Here is a 22,453-nt window from a genome sequence, read left to right on the forward strand (position 1 = left end):
GCCTCTCTCCTTGGCTTGCAGACGGCCACCTTCCTGCTGTGTCCTCACATGCCCTTTTCTCTGTGCACGTGCATCCCTGGCGTCTCTCTCTCTCTTCTTACAAGGACACCAGCCCTTGGATTAGGGCCCACCCAATCATCTCATTTTAACTTACTCATCTATTTCAATACACTATCTCCAAATATGGTCACATTCTGCGATATTGGGATTGAGGCCTCAGCATATGAATTTTGGGGGAATGCAATTCAGTCCGTAACAAAGCTTCTCTATGTAACCAAGGATATTGCAGAAATGACACAGTTTGATTCCTGAGGTTAGATCATAAAAGACATTGCAGCTTCTGCCTCACTCGCTAGGACCACTTGTCTGGAGGAGCTGGCAGCTTGAGGATGCTCAAGCAACGTATGGAGAGGTGCACTTAGTGAAGAACTGAGGCCTCTTACCAAAAGCCATGGGAGTGACCCATCCTGGAGGTGGGTCCTCCAGCCCCAGACAAGCCCCCAGAGGACCACAGCCCAGCCACCACCATTACTGCCACCTCATGGACAAGCCTGAGCAAGAATCCCCCAGCTAAGCCATTCCCAACTTCCTGCCTCAGAGAAGCTATGAGATAATAAATGTTTACTGTTGTTTTAGGCCATTACATCCTGCAGTAATTTGTTATGCAACAATAAGTAGCAAATACAGGTTTGGGCACCAGGAGTGGTGCAAAATTTAACAAAAACCCTAAAATGTGGAGTGGTTTGGGATGGAACAGTGGCCAGAAGCTGGAGGACTTTGGCCAAGAGTCTTTGAGAAAGCCTGAATAGTCTTAGTAGAAGCCCGATGGCCTTTGAGGAGGCCGTGAGGGAAGGGTTCCAGGAAAGTGAGGAAAATGTTACTGGGGTTAAGGGATCCTTGTCAGGTGGTGGCAGAAGGTTTCCTAACACGTTGCCTGTGGTCATGAGGAAGGTAGAAAATGTTTGTGATGAGGCTGAGTGGTCAAGCTAAAGAGAGTCCCAGACAGAGTCTTGGAAGGTGCTGCCTGGTTACTTCTTACTACTTATAGTGAAATGTGAGGGGGAGAGACAGTTAAAGGAAGGGCTGTTAAATCAGGGCAATGTTCTGGGCTTGAAAATTCCCTGCCTCTCCAGGTGGCAAATGAAATGTAAGAAACAGGTTCTGGGCAAAGATCAAATCAAGGGCGCTCTCAAGAAAACACAGTCCAGAGAAGAAGCTGAGGGTGTGGTTGTAAAATCCTTTGTTAAGAATACAGATCCAGGGCAGTGTCCAAGAGAACCCTTCGGTCAAAGAACTCGGCTTCTAAGAAGCTTCTGTCCTTTGTCAGTCTTTGCAGAAGCCCATGGTGGAAGGGCTTGTGACAAAAAAGTCTGTGGGCGTGGTTTTTGCCTGATAGGATGAACCCCAATAAGAAGCACTGCCAACTCAGACTGACAGAGACCCACAAAAGTCAAAGAAGCGTCTGGACCCCCAAGCTTCTACAGGCAGGAAGCAGGCTATAAAACTATGCAGCCACATCCATGGGACACCTTTCATAGGAAAGGGAGGACGACTCAGAAGGCGGAACTCAGGGACCAGGGGCAGAGCCAAGAGCCCTGGAAAGTCATTTCTGGGCAAGAGTTGGACTGAAGCCCAGTCAAGGAACTGCCGATATTTTCCCAGCTGGACTTCAGAACTGCTTTGGGCCAGGGACTCCTGTGTGTTTCCTGTTTTTCTTCTTTTGGAACAAGAGGAGTGTATGTAGCAGTGATGCTATGTCTGTCCCACCAATATGTGCTGGGTGTGTGAGGGACAGACCCTTTGTTCAGAGGTCTTCAGATTTCTGGAAGTAGTACTTGATGAGCTGAACGTAACGTACTACACCCATGAGCCCCATCTGTACCTGGACTTGATTTAGACGAGATTCTGGAATTTGAGCCGATGCTGTTACTGGGGTGAGATTTTGGGGGGCCTCGGGAGAGAGGAGGAGGAGTGTGAATCATTGAGGACCCGAGGGCAGGCTGTGGTAGCCGGCCTCCAAGATGACTGCTGATAATCCCCGCCTCCTGGTCTTCAGGCCCGTGTGTAGTCTTCTCCCACACTGGAGGGTGACGCCCTGGGTAACCAGCAGGATATTGCAACAATGACAGAGCATGACTTCTGAGGCTTAGTCACAAGAGATGTTGCCATTTCCATCTTGTCCTCCAGGATCACTTGCTCAGGAGGAGCAGCTGCCGTGTCATGGGAACGCTCGAGCCACTCTCTGGGGAGGCCCATGTGGTGAGGAACCGGGGCCTCCTGCTGACACCCATGTGAGCAGCCGTGTTCCAAGTGGATCCTCTGGCCCAGGTCAAGCCTTCAGATGACTGCAGCCTTACGAGGGACCCTGAGCCACAGCCGTCCTGCTAAGCTGCTGCCAAATTCCTGACCCACAGAAACTGTATAGATGATAACACATGTTTGATTTTGCTTTAGGCTGCTACGTTTGGGGAGAATTCGTTATGCAATCATGATAACTAATACACATTCTGTGTTCATTTTACATGAAGGAGACAAAACATGTTGAGTTCTAGTTAATGGTATATGTGCTAAAACATTTAGGGGGAGGACTACAGATGTGTGCTATTTATTTTGAAATGCATCCAAAAAATAAGATGGATTAATGCAGGACAAGAAGGATGGGTAGACAGAAATGTAATAAAGAGTACAGCAAAGTGTTAGTGGTAGAATTAGGAGGAGAGCTGTCTCTGTAAAATTCTTTTTGCTTTGCTGTATGTTTGAACGTTTTCACATTAAAATGCTGGGGTGGGGGCTTCCCTGGTGGCGCAGTGGTTGAGAGTCTGCCTGCCAATGCAGGGGACACTGGTTCGAACCCTGGTCTGGGAAGATCCCACATGCCACGGAGCAGCTGGACCCGTGAGCCACGACTACTGAGCCTGCACGGCTGGAACTTGTGCTCCGCAACAAGAGAGGCCGCGATGGTTAGAGGCCCGCGCACCGCGATGAAGAGTGGCCCCTGCTCGCCGCAGCTGGAGAAAGCCCTCACACAGAAGTGAAGACCCAACACAGCCATAAATAAAGAAATAAATAAAATTAAATTTAAAAAAATGCTGGGGGGAAATGGCTGAGTAATTTCTTAACTTGGGTGGTTGGTACATGAGCGTTCCTTAGATGATGATGATGATGATGTAAACTGCAGAGATACCTTTCATTTGCTCCTTAGTCTGTTTATTTCAGAATAATAACTATTATTTGAATGGCTGAGGGAAGTGACTAGGTGAGTGGTCCTGAGTGAGACCAGGGAAGGGTGTGGAGGCATCGAGAGACCTGGGGACTCAGAGGGGTCTGGGGCTGGGACACAGAAAACAGAGAATGGGACCTTCACACCAGTGGCCACAGAAGAAACCTGGGAATCATGCCAGGGACTAAGTCGACCCAGCTACTCTGCCAGTAAGCCTGGCAAGGCCAAGAGGATGGTGACAGACAGGAAGTCTCCTCCCCAAGTGCCATGAGGCCTTCTGGGGGGGAGGGGGGGAGAAGGAAACCCTGATGGCTGTGTGTCCCCAAAGTGACCAGGCTGTGAGTGACAGTCACTGAGATAACCAGCCTTAAATTTGACTGAAAAGCGTTATTTTAGATTAGATTGAATACATAACCTCCGGAGAAGTAATTTTCTCCATAAGCCTCAGTCTCCTCTTACCTGTAAAATGGTAATAAAATATTTAAAAACCTCCTAAGGCAAGAGGGATTTCAGTTACCAATATGTCTGTACATCTGAGTCGAAGTATATAAATTTAGATTCTGATACACATTCATATATATTCATATATATGTACAAACACACACACACACACACACACACACACTCACCACAGAGGTACTGATGTGTGCAGATGGGCAGAGCACAGTCTTGGAGGAGTTTGTACCAAAAAGTCAACAGGGAGAATTCTGGTGATAAGGGTGACAGCTTATCTTTTACTGTTTTCTAACTTTCTGCGTATCCCAATTTTTTCACATTTGATTATGTTCTACTTCAGAACCAGAGAACATAAGCAAAAGCCAGAGAAAGACAAATATCATACCATATTGCTTATATGTGGAATCTAAAAAAAGGTACAAATGAACTTATCTACAAAACAGAGATAGAGTTACAGATGTAGAAAATAAACTTATGGTTACCGGGAATAAGAGGGGGGAGGGATAAATTGGAAGAGAGGGATTGACATACACAATACTATACATAAAAGAGATAACTAACAAGGACCTACTGGATAGCACAGGGAACTCTCCTCAATACTCTGTAATGGTCTATATGGGAAAAGAATCTAAAAAAGAGTGGATACATGTATATGTTGAACAGATTCAGTGTGCTGCATACCTGAAACTAACACAACACTATAAATCAACTGCACCTCAATAAAAATTTTTAAAAAAAGGGGAAAGCAGAAACTGAGACCCATCCTCCTAGCAAAAGCCCCTCCCCTAAGCCGCCAAGGAAGCACCCATGAGTACCTTGCCTGATGATGGGAACGCTGTGGGCAGCTCTGTCCACCTTGAAGGAGAACATCTTCTCGCTGGCACTCACGGGCCGCCTGTGGGAGGCTGGTGGGACCATGGGGGGCTCGGGGGACCCCTGCGACCAGCTCCTCTGCACTGGCGCTGTCCAGATGCCCGGGTAGAAGGGGGTCTGTGGTGGTGAGGGTGACTGGTTCAGTTGCTGGGTGGCCCAAGGTGGCTGTGGCCTTGGCCAAGGTGCTGGGCCCCTCACCCATGGGAAGGAGACCTGCAGGGGCAGACAAGAGGGTCAGGGGAGGTTACGAGCAGCTGGGGTGGTCTTCACCTTTCTGTCCCGGCGACATAATTGCTGCCCTAGATTTTGGCGTATAAGTCACTTCTCCCAAGAATCCCTCCCACACTCTCCCCAAATTTGGGATGGCGGTCCCCACCATGGGTCACCTTGCACACTATCACACCACCATTTATTGGGTGCAGCCTTCGTGCCAGGCACCCAGTCAAGAGATTCACATGCATTACCTTATTTAATACCCCTGATGCTCTGTGATGAGCCCGAGGCTGAGCAAGACCTAGTGACTTTCCCAGGACCACAGATTTGGCAGTGAGCGTCTGAGCTGGTACAACGCCACCTCTGAGCTCTGAGAGGCTGACAGCTTTTTGTCTACCTTGCTCAGCACCGTATCCTCAGCTCCTAGAATAAACCCTTGGCACATACACAGTAGGTCCTTAAATACTGGTTGAAAGAATGAATGAACACATCTCCGAGATTCAAGCCCAGCTCTCCAGGACACACACATCCACACTGTGTGTCTCCCTGGCACTCCCATTCCACCTGTTCCCCGAAGCCGAGAGCTCTGGGGTGGAAGGCACCCCAACTGGCTCGAAACCCAGCTGGCTCATTAGCCTGTGATCCTCAACATCTGCCACATCTGATTCTTGGCAGACGCTCCATAAATATCTATCGAGGGAACCTTTTTTCATCTGACCCGGCGGAAGATGTCTGTAGCTACTTTCATTAGAGAGCACATCAAAATCCATCTACACCGGGAGAAGCAAATGCTGAGAGGTGCTGACACCTGGCTTTGTCTTGGTTAATGCTGTTGTGGCCGTTCCTCCCCGAGCCTAGTGGTTAAACCGTGACATCGTGAATGCTACCATTTATTGTAATTACTCACCGATTTCTCGCGATAGCCCTGAAGGGGAGGAGCTCTCCTTATTCCTAGCTTACAAATGAGGCTTGGAGAGGTTAAGGACTTCACCAAGCTCAGGTGGTGGTGGAGAGGGTGGTGGGACTGGGGTTCTGGAAAGCTCTTTCCCTCTCTGTCTCTCTCTCCCTTCTCTGCCCCGCCCCCAGTCTCTTGGCAGAAAAAAACACACTTTTCAAGGAAGAAGCTAAGTTCAAAGGTTTGCCGCCTGTGGCGGTCACGTTTCTCTTTCTGCAGACTGCAGACACGTAATGAGAAACAGGACAGAATGCTTCCGAAATAGGAGCACTGGCAGACAGAACTTCCTATAGCTCCAGCTGGATTGTATTCAAGAGGAAGGTTCTCCACTCACTCAGGTTCCCAAACCAGTCTTTTAGCTACAGTCTTTCCCAGCCAAGTCAAGAATCCGGTGAATTCCCCTGAAGACTTTTTTGGAGTCAGGGAGAACACTGTTCGGGAAAATCAAACTCCAATTGCCTGGCGACACCTGGCCCAGCATTTATGATGACACTGGCCCCGTTGAAACCTGTTTCAGGAACGGACTTGGCAGTGTTCCAGAACTCTGTTACCTTATGTGAAGATTCGAATTTCTCTCCACTGTGGGCACCTCGGTCTCCACCTAAGCTTTCTTCCTTTCTCTCCTTTCAGAAGCTGAGGTGTCCTGCTTCTGCCTTGCACTCACTTCTCCATCCATCCTATCCCTTCCCGTCCTCTCCTCTGGGGCTGTCTTGCCTCAATCATTCCTACAACCTTTCCTCATCGATTTAATAAAGATTTATCGAATGAAAGGGCTGAAGGTGGGAAGGGGGAAATTTGAATATGTTTTACCCCCGCCTGATAGAAAACAAATCGAGAGACCACGGGTAGTATGGAGGAATTCCCTTTTGTGCTGGGATGCTCAGGTAGATGTGCCTCACTGCCCACTAACTGCCAGGGTGCTAAAGGGAGTGCTCATATCTCATGCCTCAAGTGGTTCACTGCCGTAGTGGACAGGCCGCAACCCACCTGGCTCTTCTGGAAATTCCAGGAATCTCCCTCCCAATCTGTCGGCCCATTGCTGTGGGTGGGGCTAAGCAATCAACCAATCACACTCCCTGGACATACTGATTGGTTCAGTGGTGGGACAAGTGATCCAATCAGAGCCAAGGAGACCCAAGAAGACTTGGCTGGACACCAGGATCTGGAGTGACCTGGTGGGACTTCACAATGCAGCCAGCATGAGGGAGTGGAGCCCAGACATGGAGAGAGGGAAGCTGTTTATTTATTTTTCAGATTGTGGTAAATAACCTGCAACATAAAATTTATCATCTTAGCCATTTTAAAGCATACAGTTCAGTGGTGTTAAGTATAGTCACATTTCTGTGAGATGGATCTCCAGAACTTTTTCGTCTTGCAAAACGTAAACTCTATTAACCAGTAGACAACTCCCCATTCCCTCCGCCACCCAGCCCGTGGTGACCAACATTCTGTCTCTATGAATTGGACTACTCTAAGTACCAAGTACCTCAAATAAGTGAAATCACATGGTACCTGTCTTTTTGTGACTGGCGTATTTCACTTAGCATAATGCCCTCAAGGTTCATCCATGTTGTAACATGTCAGAATTTCCTTCTTTTATTTTATTATTTTTTTGTGTGTGTGGTAGGCGGGCCTCTCACTGCTGTGGCCTCTCTCGTTGTGGAGCACAGGCTCCGGACGTGCAGGCTCAGCGGCCATGGCTCACGGGCCCGGCCGCTCCGCGGCATGCGGGATCCTCCCGGACTGGGGCATGAACCCGTGTCCCCTGCATCAGCAGGCGGACTCTCAACCACTGCGCCACCAGGGAAGCCCTTCCTTCATTTTTAAGGCTAAATAATATTCCACCATACAGTTTAGAGTGTATTTTTTTTATCCATTAAGCGTCATGGGCACTTGGGTGGTTTCTACCTCATGGCTATTATAACTATGCTGCTGTGAACATGGTGGGGAAAATAAGGAAGCTGGTTTTGAGCACTGGCTGGGGTGCTACCCTGAAGTGCTCCATCCCTGAGGCTGGCTAGAGCTGGTTTCTGTTGCTTGCAGCACACAGAGCCCGAACGATAGGGCCCCTAGTGGGAAGGAGCCAAAGATGTATAAACGCAGCAGAGACTCCAAGCTCTTCGGGTTTAAAAATTTAAAAATAAAGGTTTTTTTTTTTTTTTCCCTCTGAAGCATGTTGGTTGAGGGTAGCTTTAGTTGGATGGTTAAAGTTGGTTTTCTCTAGTTTCCCGGCTTGCTTTATCAAAGGGAAGGTCAAGGTTTTCTCAGAAATTGCTGCTGGCAACTACAACGATACAGGCAGGGAGAAAAGCAAACATAAGAAGAAGACTCACATTAAAAGCTAGCTCTGGGCTGTACAGGAAGCATGGGGTCAAGGTCAGTTATCAACAAGTTTGTTTTTATTATTTATTTATTTTAGATTTAATTCTATTTATTTTTGTCCGTGTTGGGTTTTCGTTGCTACGTGCAGGCTTTCTTTAGTTGCGGCGAGCGGGGGGCTACTCTTGTTGTGGTGCACAGGCTTCTCCTTGTGGTGGCTTCTCTTGTTTCGGAGTGTGGGCTCTAGGCGCATGGGCTGCAGTAGCTGGGGCACATGGGCTCAGCAGTTGTGGCACGTGGGCTCTAGAGCGCAGGCTCAGTAGTTGTGGCGCATGGGCTTAGTTCCTCCACGACATATGGGATCTTCCCAGACCAGGGCTCAAACCTGTGTCCCCTGCACTGGCAGGTGGATTCTTATCCACTGTGTCACCAGGGAAGTCTTCAAGTCTGTTTTTAGAAACTTTAGTTTAAAAATACACGCTAATGCCTTTTCTCTTTCTTTGTGTCTGTTCTCTGACCATATGGTATGTTGCCATGGTTGGGTTTTTTGTTTTGTTTTTGAGGTAGCATATGTGATAGTCCTGATTTCTTTTCCATACTACCTTTAAAATAGCAGGTTGGGGCTTCCCTGGTGGTGCAGTGGTTGAGAGTCCGCCTGCCGATGCAGGGAACACGGGTTCGTGCCCCGGTCCGGGAAGATCCCACATGCCACAGAGCGGCTAGGCCCGTGAGACATGGCCACTGAACCTGCGCGTCTGGAGCCTGTGCTCCGCAACGGGAGAGGCCACAACAGTGAGAGGCCCGTGTACCAAAAAAAAAAAAAAAAAAAGCAGGTTGTCAACCACCTGGATTAACCATGACCACATCCACGGCTGAATTTATATTAGCTTTAATAAACACAGGTCAATGATTTACTCAAGAAATCACTATCTATTTTTTTTCAAGTTATCTATTTGTTCTTTGTGTTATCTCCCCAATATCTGCTTCTAACCCTGAAAAGAGTATAAGTTGAACGGGAGACCCTAAAAAAAATTCGAAGTAGTTTGCACATCGAGTGCCTACAGTACACATGAACTCTGCCAGGAAGCCCTGGAGCCTGCAGAGAAGGTGGAAACTTAGACCTTGCCCTTGGAGAGCTTGTTATGTGCTCTGCCATTTGTAAGTAATTGTGGACAATACAACGGCTATGAGCCACTGTGTAGAGAAGCCACAGATGTGCCACAGACTGTGCTGGGCACTTAATGCATGTCGTCTCATCTGATCTCCAGAATAACCTTGCAGGAGGCATTTTACCCCTCATTGTGTGGATTAAGAAACTGAAGCTCAGAGAGGTTAAATGACTTGCCCAAGGTCTCACAGCCAGGAAGTGGTGACACTATTGGACTCCAATACCTGTGCTCTTAGGACTTCTAGGTTACTCGAAGTCATGATTTATTACCTGCTTTCCATACTCACAAACGGATCTTAGATGATTGGTTAGTGAATGATAGGATATTTTCCGAGTTAAAAAAAGGAAATGAACATTAGATGGTGTGAAAAAACACAAGACATCGCATGGGCTACTTAGAAATGGGATTTTCTAGGAACACTGACAACTGTCTTATGGAAGTGTTATTCATCTGGTACATGCCACGCCCTGGAAGCAGCTCAGAGGACCCCAGCCTCAATCTGGGAAGACCTGTGGTATGTTTACTGCTGTACCAGAGGAGTCCTGGGGTCAGCTGGTACCCGCCCACGAGAACTGATTGTTAAATGTCCAGGAATTTTGCCAACTGGTTGATAAACACAGCCATTAATAAGAATTAACTTACATAAATTTACCATTAAATTATATCAGAAAAAAAGGTGATACAAACTTAAAACTCACCTCTTCTTAATTATTTTACTCTATTTTATTATTACCTATGCTCTTGAGTTTATTTCACTCTACTATATGTTTCTGTTGGAAATGTTACATAGTAATGTGTTACCACACCTCTCTTTCCTTCTCTGTATTCAGGGATGTGTCATTGGGAGCTTGAAATTGACCGTGGAGGGCGTATTACACCATACAAATCAGGAAATGTTATAAATGAGGGCTTGGTTTTTAAAAAGTTTTATAAATATGTTTGATAATGGTGGTTCATGTAGAGCTTGATTTTGTTTGTTTGTTTGTTTTGTTGATTGCCTAGACTTAAGACGGTAATGGAGAAAATGTTAACAATGCAGATTATACAAAAGCATGTTGTGTCTTAGCCGTTATGTTATGAATAGAGCAAAAAATTGGGGAAACGTTCTTCCAGTATTTAAAAATTATTATCTGATGCAGCAACAAAGTCACTCATGTCACTGATGAACATGTGAAGTTCTAACGTCTTTCTTTTTTCACTTGTATTATTCATAAATCCAAAATATCCAAAAATACCCACGAGTGCTCAGGTTGGGAACTCTCTCATTCGTCAACTGCAATGAGAAATTGGCTATGGATACAAGAATTCACCTAAAGTCAATGAAAGCATTCTGTGAGACTCAGCTGGCTATATAGAATTTACAAGAAAGAGTACTGCATTTCTTGTTACATGGAAAGACTGTGCTACACATTCTTTATATCAGTAAACCTTATGCTATGCACCCATGTACTTTACTTTTTCCAGAGAGCTGGTCATTAAATATTTACCAGCAATTTCTGGCTGTGCTGGCACCCAGCAGAGTGCCTACTACTCATGGTAGGTGTTCGCTGACTGAGCTGAACAGTTGGCAAATGGAGTGTAAATAAAAAGCACTTTGATTCTGGGGCTGGGATGGGGAAAACACATGTTAAGCCTGGTGCATCTTGTAACAGCAGAGAGTAAGCAAGTGCCCAAAACGAAAAGGTGGGGAGATGCTCAAGGACACAGCAAGCAATCTGAAAGAGCTCCCAGTGGCCAAGGCTGGAAGAATTTGAGCGAAGAAATATTTAATGAGTATTGGATTATAATTCAAAGTGTAAAATCAGTATACATGGATCCATACTGACATAGATACATTAGTGAGTAAATACATAAAGGAGGGAGAAGAGACCGGCTTCCTTACAGAAAAATTTAACATACATAGATGTGGAGCTTAATTCCCATGGTCTGGAAGGGCCTGGGGGGTAGGGGTGATGGTGGCGAGCAGGGACACTGACCGCAGCATGGAGGAGCCATGGACCTGGAAAGACAGAATGGAGACTAGAAAACATGGCCAGTAGATCTCAGAAGCCAGGAGAGGGGGCTTCTTGGTGCCAGGACAAATGGCCTTTATCTCAACAGCTACCGGGGTGTCACCGTAACTCAGAGACGGGTAATAATTCTATGTCCCCAAGAAAAGGGTAAATCACGTACGGGGCTTCAGTGTGAGAAATCAGGGTTATACATTTAGAACACAGAACCGCCAAGTTATACATTATTTTTAGGTTTTGGAACTTAAAAGAATTAAGTCCCTTTGAGCTGTTCAGAAAAGCCATTCGTTTGGGTTTTTCCCAGCTGTGTTAAAGGAGATCTGGCCCATCTAATTTTCCCATTTTCTTGTAAATCTTCAATCTTACGGTTTTTCCTTTCCTTTCAAGTTCTAATCAGCTTCCTGGTCAGTCCATAAAATGGGAAATAGAATCTAATGAGAAAACAGCCGGATTTTTGCAAATAGCTTTTGCTACCCCTAGACTTGGCCTGCTTCAATTGGGTCTTGCCAGATAGAGAGACGGAATGAATGAATGAATGAATGATCATCAACTAAGTTCAGAGAAGGAGCAACGTGGTTCTGATTTGGTAACAAAGGGTGTGGTCTGCCAGAGGAAGCAGGACGCGGCCTGGTTCCTGACCGAGTCTGGGTTCTGTCTCAGCAGGATGCTAAGGGTTCAGCCCGCGCTCCCGTCTCCACCTCCCCCGATGTCATCTGCATCGCCTGTAGACATCTGGTGACAACACAGCCTCAGGGGTCCTTTTGTGTGAGTTTCTGCTGCAGAGGCCGAGCCTGAGGCTGTCTGCTGCCCCGTGCCCTCCACTTCACTGGTCTCGGGAAATCGCCTTTGATATAAAACACCCAGCCTCAGGAGTTCTCATCACATAAGTAAGTCCCCACGGGACCTGTAAGAGCACAGGGTAGAGGAAATCCTACAAGGTCAGGTAGGAGATGACAAAGCTTGACCAGAAAGAGGCTTTGTTCTGAAGGGCACCATACTCTCTGGTCATTCACTCAGTTGCCGGCTTCTCAACTCCCGGTACAGTAAAGCCACATCCTCCTCAACAACGGGCCCTATTCAGAGGTCCCAGGAATGTGGAAACATCACCCTTCTTGGGGATGGACAACTAAGGCCCTGACTCTGAGCTTCTCATCACACCAGTTCACCACAGGAGAGAAATGAGCAACTATGCTTCCTTGGAGACTGGCCTGGGACTTTTCCAATGGAAAAGTGGATTATTCGTCATTTTCCTCCCCCCAGATCCTTAGTGGCAAATCCTGTTAGGAAGGCTCCACTTAGGCAATAGGAATGCTTCCTAATGTCATGGACATCTTCTTTGTTTTTGCCTCCCCTGCATCCATTTCTTCCATCTTCTGGATGGGCACCTTAATTTTTTTTCAGGGAAGACACCCTTTCCCTGACAATCCTGAGTCCATAGAACTCTGATCCTTCCACCCCAGGGGTGAGACCATAAACCAGGCCTGGCCAATCAGAGCATTCCTGGCCCATGGCCTCAGTGATTGGTTCAGGGGAAGCCACGTGATCCAAGCCACTGTCAATGAAGATGCTGGCTCTATCCCTGGAACTGCTACTTTGTAGGGTGCTGGGGCTGCTGGTGGCCACTTTCCTACAGGTGAGGCAAGAGTCTGTCTGAGATTGGGAAGCTAACAGGGAAGAAAGAGTCAGATTCCTGACCATGATTTGGGCGCCTGGATCCAGCTGGGCCTAAGCTGCAGCTTTTGGCCTTTTCAGTTCCATGAGCTTTTTTTTTTTTTTTTTTTTTTTTTTGCCTAGGCTAGTTTTAGTTGGTTTTCTGATACTTGCAAACAATCAAATTTCCTGGACAGTATGCTTACTGAGACTTTAGCATAAGCATCACTATGTACTCAGAGTGAAAGTTGTTTTAAAGGTTATGACATGCTCAAATAAAACCCACCAGACTGTCATCATGCACCAAATTTACCTTTCAACTTTTAAAAGTAAAGCAGCATCTCCAGAGAAGAATGATTTAAGACCAAGGAATCAATCATAAGACAAGTAGTAAAACGCTGCTTAGAGAAACTTTGATAGATAAATAGTTCTCTAGCTACAGCAGGCTTCAGACTACAAATCCCAAATTTCTGCTTCAAAAGTGACTCAGGGAAGACATTCCATAGTTTTATTTATTTAGCTTTTTGGCCTCGCCGTGCACTTGTGGGATCTTAGTTACCTGACCAGAAATTGAACCCAGGCCCTCAGCAGTGAGAGCACTGAGAGCACTGAGTCCTAACCACTGGACCACCAGGGAATTCCCAACAGTCCACAGTTTTAAAAGAAAACTTTCCAGTTGAAGAAACAGGCAAAATTTGTAATATGCATCTGTTGTATATATAATATGTTAATGTCTAGTACATTTATCAGATCCATGTCAATGTAATTATATTATTACTATATTTGCAAATGCATATATATGTGTATGTATATTTAGAACCACATATTTCCAGCTCTCTTTTAAAGAGGTATTGAAAAGACTGTTCAAAATTTAGTTTTCCAGCTTGTCTGTTTTTTCTTATTCCTCAGTAAACTTAAGCAATTAACCAGCACATTTCCTGGCACACAGTAAGGCTCAATCTGAGTGAGTTCTTTCTCCCCAGCTCCCCCCTCTATTTTAAGTTCTTCTTTTAGAAACCAAGTCAAATGAAAGAGGCAGTACTGCATAATGTTACAAGCAGAGGCTGGTAAACGTTTTCTGTAGAGCCAGACAGTAAGCATTTCCAGCCCTGTGGGCCATATGATCTGCCCAGCTTACTCTGCCGTTGTAGCCGACAACACAGGCAATACTGAAATGAATGGGATGGCTGTGTTCCCAGGAAACTTTACAAAAGCAGGCGATGGCCCGCATTGGCCTTGGGCCATAACGTGCCGACCTCGGGTTAAGACCTTGGGATCCGGCGTAACACAGACTCTGGTCCGGCTCCCGGCTCTGCTCCTTCTCTGGGACCCTGACGAGTGTGTCATTTCTGTGCCTTGTCTGTAAGACATAGGGATACTAACAGCCATTTCTTAGTCTGTGAGAAGTGGGTGAGATAGTACACGTGAAATGCTGGGAACACTTCCTGATCCATAATAAATGAGCATAAAACATTAGCCATCAGGTATGATCACCATCGTCAAAAAAGAAGAAGAAAGGGGGCAACTGAATTTGTCCAGGAACGGCAGCAATATCCCTGGTAAAGAGTTAGTGGATGGACTTCCCTGGGGGCGCAGTGGTTAAGAATCCGCCTGCCAATGCAGGGGACAGGGATTCGAGCCCTGGTCCAGGAAGATCCCACATGCCGCGGAGCAACTAAGCCCATGGGCCACAACTACTGAGCCTGTGCTCTAGAGCCCGCGAGCCACAACAACTGAGCCCGCATGCCACAACTACTGAAGCGCATGCACCTAGAGCCCATGCTCCGCAACAAGAGAGGCCACCGCAATGAGAAACCCGCGCACTGCAATGAAGGGTAGCCCCCGCTCGCCGCAACTAGAGAAAGACCGCGCGCATCAATGAAGACCCAACACAGCCAAAAATAAATAAATAAAATAAATAAAATAATTAAAGAAAAAAAGTTAGTGGAGCCAGGGACTTCCCTGGCCGTCCAGTGGTTAAGATTCCACGCTTCCAATGCAGGGGGTGCAGGTTTGATCCCCGGTTGAGGAACTAAGATCCTGCATTGGTGCAGCCAAAAAAAAAGTTAGTGGAGCCAAACAAGCAAGGAAGCCAGATAACTGAAAATGCATTTTCTTCTATTATCAGTGGCTTTCGTTTTTACCCACATAATGAATCATCCCCTGTCAGAGTGTGAAATTGCAGGTTGGACTGGGAATTGCAAGACCTTCCTTAACCGCTGGGCAGTGAAGGACCTGCCTGGGCTCTCACGGCCCCACGATGCTTCGTGCTATTAGGAAAAGCCTCCAAGGGACTCAGGAGAGCTGGCTTTTAATCCTGTCTCTGGATCTATATGACTGATGCCTAACCTTGGGGAAGTCGCTGAAACTCTCTGAGCCTCAGTTTATGCCATGATAGGGGTGGTCCCAGGGACCTCTATAAAAACAACTGAAGGGGGAAAGGGGACCTGGGATTAATGAGTAGCTCCTTGGCAGAAATTGGAAATTGAAGCTCAGAAAGGTAAAGTCAGTTGCAGCTGGCATTTCAACTTGGGTCCATCTAACTCCAAAGGCCTTGCTTTCTCGATTGTGTTCTGCAGAGCTTCCCCATTAAAGCAGCAAGGAATATTGGCCGACAGAGGGCGCTCTTCTCGCAAGACAGGACGTCATGACATTGCAGGGACAGAGGACAGTATCCAGGAGCCACGTGGGAGAGTCTGGCTGGACTGGGAACAGGGCAGAGCAGGCAACAGGGAAGGCCAGACACAGGCCGTCATGGGGATGGGGGCTGCCGCCAAGGAGCTGTCAACCCCCTCATGGAACAACTCGGCACGTCATTTGTGGCGCCTGGCTTCCTTTTTCATTCTGGCCATTTCCATCCGTTTTGCCGTATTTCAGAATAGAGAAAGACATGATGGATACATACGGGTGACGTGGGTTTCCTTACTCAGCTGCCTTGTAAGAACGGCGCCACTGTGACTAGCACAGCTTGTTTCCACACCTCCTTTCCCAGAGCTCAGAAAGCATGAGTAAAGGCAACAACCAACAAAACCCACAACACGGCAGCACACCTGACTCTGGGACCTCAATTTCCCACGCCTGGTGCCAAGACTCTATGGGAGTAATCAACGGTTGCTTCAGGGCATTGCAGATGGCCCTGCGGGTTATGTCCTGCACAGTTTCAGTGGGCGCCATCCACATGGACTACGTTGTGAATGGTGACCCTGGAGTTGTGCAATATGGCAGCCCTAGGTAATACTTTGATGAGAGAGCTATAATTTACAAAGTATGGTCCTGGGGGCTTCCCCGGTGGCGCAGTGGTTGAGAGTCCACCTGCCGATGCAGGGGACACGGGTTTGTGACCCGGTCTGGGAAGATCCCACATGCCGCAGAGTGGCTGGGCGTGTGAGCCTTGGCCTCTGAGCCTGCACGTACGGAGCCTGTGTTCTGCAACGGGAGAGGCCACAACAGTGAGAGGCACGCGACCGCAAAAAAAAAAAAAAAAAAAAGGATGGTCCTGGGCACAACCTGCCTGCCAATGCACTTTGTCAAACAAGAGTTTTTCTTTATATTTTTCCATCTTGTATGTTATTCTATGGGTAATTTATCAGCAAATGTATTTATCTGCAAATATATTTATCTGCAAGCGGGGGCAGGTCTTGGGAGGTTTCCCTGTCCAAAAGGACACTTACAAAGGAGGCATCTTGGCTGCTCCATGCTGGTTTGCTTGACTCTAAAGCTGAGGGTTATCATGTGCTTATTAGGTGCCAGATGCTGGACTAAGCAATTTACGCACTTTGCCCACTTAATACCACAGTCACTCAAGGTGGTAGGAACTACTGTTACAGGAGTGGGGACCGAGGCCCTGAGAGGTAGATGATTTGTGCACGTCCAGTATAAAAGCCGGTCAAGAGCAGGGCTGGGACGGCGCTGGAGTCAGCCTGACCTCAGGGCACGTGCTCTAACCACTGTGACACCTGCAAACACATCTGGATTCCTAAGCGCCCCGCACCTCACCCCCCTCCCCCAGTAAAATGCTGTCACACCCTCCTCTATTGGTTAGGGTCACCACAAAACCTGAACTAAATGCTTTCATTTGGGAACTCTTTGTCGGGAGAAGAACAGTTCTCATCATACTTAATCTGTATGATATCAGGGCAGTCCTCCGTGGAAACTCCATCCAAGGAGGAAACACAGCGCCCTCACCAGGGACCCCAAAATCAATTGGAAACAAGAATAGGCCGGAAGCAAGACGGCCACGAATTTTTTAGAAAAACTGGGCTTCAAAATATTTGATGACAGATGCTCTTCAATACCTCTCCCTTTTCCCCTCTTCCTTTCTCTTCTTTTAAATAGCCAGCAGGTTGGGGTCATCAGGAAATGGAATTTGTAGGAAGGTGTCAGTCAGTCCACAGGCTGCCCTCACACGGACGCTGCAAAGGACCCCTGCATGAATATGAGCATCATGGATGGAAGCTTCTCAAGCTGGGGACGCCCCGGCAGAGAGCACTTTTGAGAAGATGGGGCTGTGGAGAGTCCTGCAAAGTGCCCTGGGCACAGGCCAGGGGAACACTTGTGCAGCTGCCTGCAGTCAACCAAGGAATGAAGCAAGGTGCAAGTGCGTGTAGGAATAAGAATTGAAAAAATCCGTGTATATTCGAGTGACCGTGAGAGTATGCTTTCCTCGGTGTGAAAACCAGTCAAGGCTACTGCTCCAGCTAGCATCAGACTAAATGGTTTTCTCCCCTCCTTTTTCCGCAAGTGGGGGTAGTGTTTAATTTGCACTGACAAGCTGTGTGGCCCTGGGGAAATTACTTAACCTCTCTGAGTTTCGGATTCCTTGTCTGTAAAATGGGGATCACGGGAGAACCCATCTCATAGGTTGCTGTGAGCGTGAAATAAGGGAGAGCAGGTGAATTGCTTAGCACAGTGCTGTTCACGTCAGTGATTCCTCCTGCTGCTCTCCTGGTTTCTCTTCTTACAAAACATCTTCTTCCGTCTTATCTGCTCAAGGTTAGAGGTCGTCATCACTGTTTCCCACAATTATATAAGAAGCACCTTGTAAAATAAAGTCCCCATTCCATAGTTGTACACCCGTGTTCATAACAAACTTACTCAAAATGGCCAAAAGGTGGAAGCAACCCAAGTGGCCATGGATGGATGAGCAGATAAACAAAATGTGGTGAATCCATACAATGAAATATTCAACTGGAATGAACCATGAGGATATCATACTAAGTGAAATAAGATGATCGCAAAAGGACAAACAATGTAAGATTCCATTTATATGAGGAACCTAGAATAGTCCAATTCACAGACACAGCATGGTGGGAGGGGAGGAAGGAAGCAGGGGGTTTGATTTGATGGGCTTAGAGTTTCAGTTTGGGAAGATGAACAAAGTTCTGATGATGGATGGGGATGATGGCTGCACAACAGTGTGAATAGATTTAATGCCACTGTGAACTGTACACTTAAACATGGTTAAGATGGTAAATTTTATGTGTATTTTACCATAATTTTGAAAATTAAAAGTTAAAAACAAACCCCAAAATGAAATACCTCCAAGGTTTCTCCAAGGTTTGGGGTGATAGAAATGGATGAAAGTGTTCTGAAAGCAGGTTGTGGTGATGGCTGCACAACTCCATCAATATATTCAAATTGATTGAATTGGACACTTAAAATGGGTGAAGTTACTGTTATGTAAATTGTACTTCAGTGAAGCTGTTAAGAGCAAGCAAGCAAACAAACACTTGCTGTGATCCGGAGGAAACTTTGGAGGATGAAGGAGCTGTTCACTGTCTTGATTGTGGCTATGGTTTCACAGGTGTACCCATATGTCAAAGCCCATCCACTTACAGACTTTAAACATGTGCCGTTTATGGCATGTCAATTATATCTCAAGAAAGCTGTGTTTTAAAAAGGCAGAACAGTATTCCATATATAAACAAACTCCTTATAATATATTAAACTCCTTAGAATATATTAAACAATATAATTTATTAAACAATGCCTCCTTTGGATGGAAATTTAGGTTTCAAATTTTATGCCCCTATCAATAATATTTCAATAAATATCTTTGTAGGAAAAAAAAAGAAAAAAATGCAGATATTATTTGCTGCTCCCCTATTCTTCTCCCCACAGGCAAGCCACAGAGTCAGAATTTCCCAGGGAGGGGGCCTGGGAACCTGTAATTTTACTGAACATTCCTGAAAATTCCTTGGAATCAGACATGTTGGGGCACATTGATTCAAACTTCATGAACTTGGATTTTCAGGCTTGGGAGTGTGAAATCCCCTTTTCTTTGATCCCTAAAAAATTCTGTAAGTGTTCCATACAAATGATTCTAAATTTCGGTTTCCCTCCTATTGGCGGTGCATCAGAATCATCAGGGAGCTTGTGAGAATGCATATTCCCAGGCCCTACTCCCAGGGAGGATGTGTATGGTTGCCAGATTTCGCATAAATAAAGAAATGAATAAGTCAATATATAATAAACTATAGGGTGTCCGTTAAATCTGAATTTCAGATAAACACCAAATAATTTTTTTAGCATAAGGGGTTCCTTGCAATAGTTGGGCCACACCTGTACATAACAATGATTTGTTGCTTCTCTGAAATTCAGATTTAACTGCGTGTCCTGTATTTCATCTGGGAATCCTAAGTATGAGTCCTCAGGCCTGGGGTGAAGCCCAGATCTGCACTGTGGGTCTGCTCCCCACGTGCTTCTGACGAGGGGGATCCTTAGAACCCATGTTGAGAACCCCTGATCAGGTCAACACCTTCTGGGTCAGGAGCCCCTCCTCAGGGCGGCCAGTGGATCCCAGTGCATCCCACAAGTGAGCACACTTTAATGTTGGTCCAAGGAGGAAAAGGGGGCTGAGAAGCAGCAGGAGAAAACTGTCCCAGGTTTTCAAAGCCAAACGTGGTGGATGCGGTGTCACGGGCCCTGCAGCCTGAGGGACGGTGCTCATCTTCTCTGAGTGGGTATTTAGGGCTGCCTAGGGGACCCACACCCAGGATTCTGCCTAGATTCTCTAAACTTTATTTATTTATACCCAGCCTCGTCCCCGAAAGGACTTTAAGCCTCGGAGGTCTCAGTCCATGCAGCGTTCTTGGTGCTGGGGAGTGAGGTTAACACGCCGTCTCTCTGGGACACACACGACAGGTATTAATTGTGTGCTCACCACGAATGGGCATTATTCTGGGAGTTTTACAATTAGAACCATCTCATTTAGCCCTCGAGATAAGCCTGCAAGGTCATTGCTGTCGTTGGCCCCATTTTGTAGATGAGGAAACCGAGGTTCCGAGGGGTCCAATGGTTTGTGCAAGAGTGCACCGAGTAGGCCAGTGGCAGAGCTGGGGTTCTGACCCAGGACTGTGTTGCTAACCAGCCCCCATCCTGCCTCCCTACTGAACCAGATACTTCTGGTCACTGAGCTTTGCTGGGCGAATTTTGGCTTACGTTCCGCTTAACCTGGGGCCATACCTTAGGTCCTGATCCCGGGAACATTTCTGATCCGGTGTGATAACAGCTGGCAGGCCTTGAGCGTCTACTCTGGCCAGAGACTTTGACTTTTTATACATAGATACTCTCTCAACGCCCTGCACCGCTGAGAAGACCCAGACCCAGGCATACAGAGAAGCCTGGCCGAGGTCACAAAGCTAGGAAGTTGCAGAGCACTGATCTGCCTAAAAAGGAAGCATCCATCTCTGCATCTTCAAAAGCACACACTTGCTTTCCACCTCCCCTCGCCAAGCTTCACTTTTCAGGAAAACGCTCTCCCTCGGGGCTGGTCGCTAGGCAACCCTTGCATGTAATTCCACGAAATGCCCAGAAGAGGGCGCGAGGACTCGCTCTCCCCGGGCACCCACGCGATGGGGCTGAACTTCGCAGAATCGCGAAAGGAAGAGTGACGCGCTCCAGACGAACTCCACCTGTGGCCGTACCCGAGCCCTAGGCTGCACGGAAGGTGACACAACACGGCACCTCTGCACCCCACCCCACCCCACCCCCGCAGGGGCCTGGACTCACCGAGGCTGGGTTTTCGATGACCAGTTCGTAGGTCAGCCCTCTGGACCCAAACCTCAGGGTGTCTCCGGGTAGGAGCTTCACAGCCACGTTCTGAATGTGGCACTCATTGACGAACGTGCCGTTGCAGGAATTGAAGTCGTGGAGAACAAAGCTGCTTTCGGCCTCATTATATTCAATGAGTGCGTGATGGTTGTCGACGTCTGCAGACTGAAATGCAGAAGGGGGACAGTCAGAGCCAGGAATAACAGGAATAACAAGGAATAACTAGTGCCACTGACACTGGGGGCCCCAATGTGCTAACCACTTCATCTGGCTGGACAGTCACTGCAATCCTCATTTTAAGAGGAGGATGCTGAGGGTCAGAGAGGTTAAGTGACTTGCCTAAGGCCACACAGCTAGTGAGTGGAGGGTCACCAGACCCTGACAGCAGACCCAGAATAGATGCCCAGTTTTGGGGTAGGGCGTCAGGCAACACAGAGGCAAGAGGGAACTCGGGGGGAATTGGCCAGGAATTGGCCACGTGATAGTTCTCTGATCCCATGCAAGTATCCTTTTGGTTGTCCCGAGTGGCAAGACAGCAGAAATGGTCCAACACAAACCAGAAAGGTCAGTTGGCAAGTGACAACTGTCCATTTACTGCAAGTGTTAAAGTTCAGGGGAGGTTTTGTAATAATTGTTGTTTTCATTTGTTTGTTCTATTCATTTTTAAAATAACATGTTTTTTCTAATAATGCAGAAAATGAGAACTAGAGAAAAACACAAAGAAGACATTAAAATCACTTAGACTCCCGTCCCCCAGAGGCAGGCACTGAGAACACGGTGGTTCACATCATTCCAGTCTTTTCTCTATGCTTACAATCTTTTTAAAAAGTTTAAACACGGGCCTCCCTGGTGGCGCAGTGGTTGAGAGTCCGCCTGCCGATGCAGGGGACACGGGTTCGTGCCCCGGTCTGGGAGGATCCCATATGCCGCGGAGCGGCTGGGCCCGTGAGCCATGGCCGCTGAGCCTGCGCATCCGGAGCCTGCGCGTCCGGAGCCTGTGCTCCGCAACGGGAGAGGCCACAGCAGTGACAGGCCCGCATACGCAAAAAGAAAAAAAAAAAAAAAAGTTTAAACACAATTGAGCTCACACCACAAAACATAGTTTTATAACTACCTTTTAAAAGCCTTGGTGTATAATGAAAGTTTATCCCATGTGATTAATTATTACTGTTGCTTCTTAAAAGCTACTCAGAATTACCAAAGATGATCTATTTTTCAATAGGGGCCCTGGTGTGACCACATTTCCCTCAAAAGAGAGAGACCCCAGACAGTGATTTGTCAGTGGCGTCAGAAACCTCCTGTGTAACCACTTTAATAAGAAGAATGAGCAAAACTCGGCACCAAGGAGGAAATATCACATCCCCCCCTGGCCCCGGCGCCCTGGACTATGGGCTGCAGGGCACGTGCGAAGTCCTCTGTCTTCTCAGGACACTGCCTATGAGCCATCCACTCCAGCCTGAGACTTTGCAAATATTTTCTAAGTCAGTCTTCTCAGAGTGCCTCATCCAACTTTCATAGAGAGTACTTGGACTTAGAA

The 22,453-nt window shown here is 47.1% G+C and overlaps 1 protein-coding gene across 1 annotated transcript in view; it reads right to left on the reverse strand.

Annotated features, from left to right (window-relative positions):
- The window catches only part of LOC309808852 (forkhead-associated domain-containing protein 1-like), a gene marked incomplete at both ends in the record, with an annotated part of 80,275 nt that overhangs the window by 39,132 nt on the left and 18,690 nt on the right, over positions 1-22,453 (reverse strand). The window contains 2 exons of the mRNA XM_082629424.1: positions 4,532-4,762; positions 20,875-21,081. Coding sequence (XP_082485550.1) covers positions 4,532-4,762; positions 20,875-21,081 — 438 coding nt within the window. The remainder of the gene's footprint in view (positions 1-4,531; positions 4,763-20,874; positions 21,082-22,453) is intronic.

Source organism: Mesoplodon mirus, assembly GCF_964341445.2.
Source record: "Mesoplodon mirus genome assembly, chromosome: 7".
NCBI classification, from domain to species: Eukaryota; Metazoa; Chordata; class Mammalia; order Artiodactyla; family Ziphiidae; genus Mesoplodon; species Mesoplodon mirus.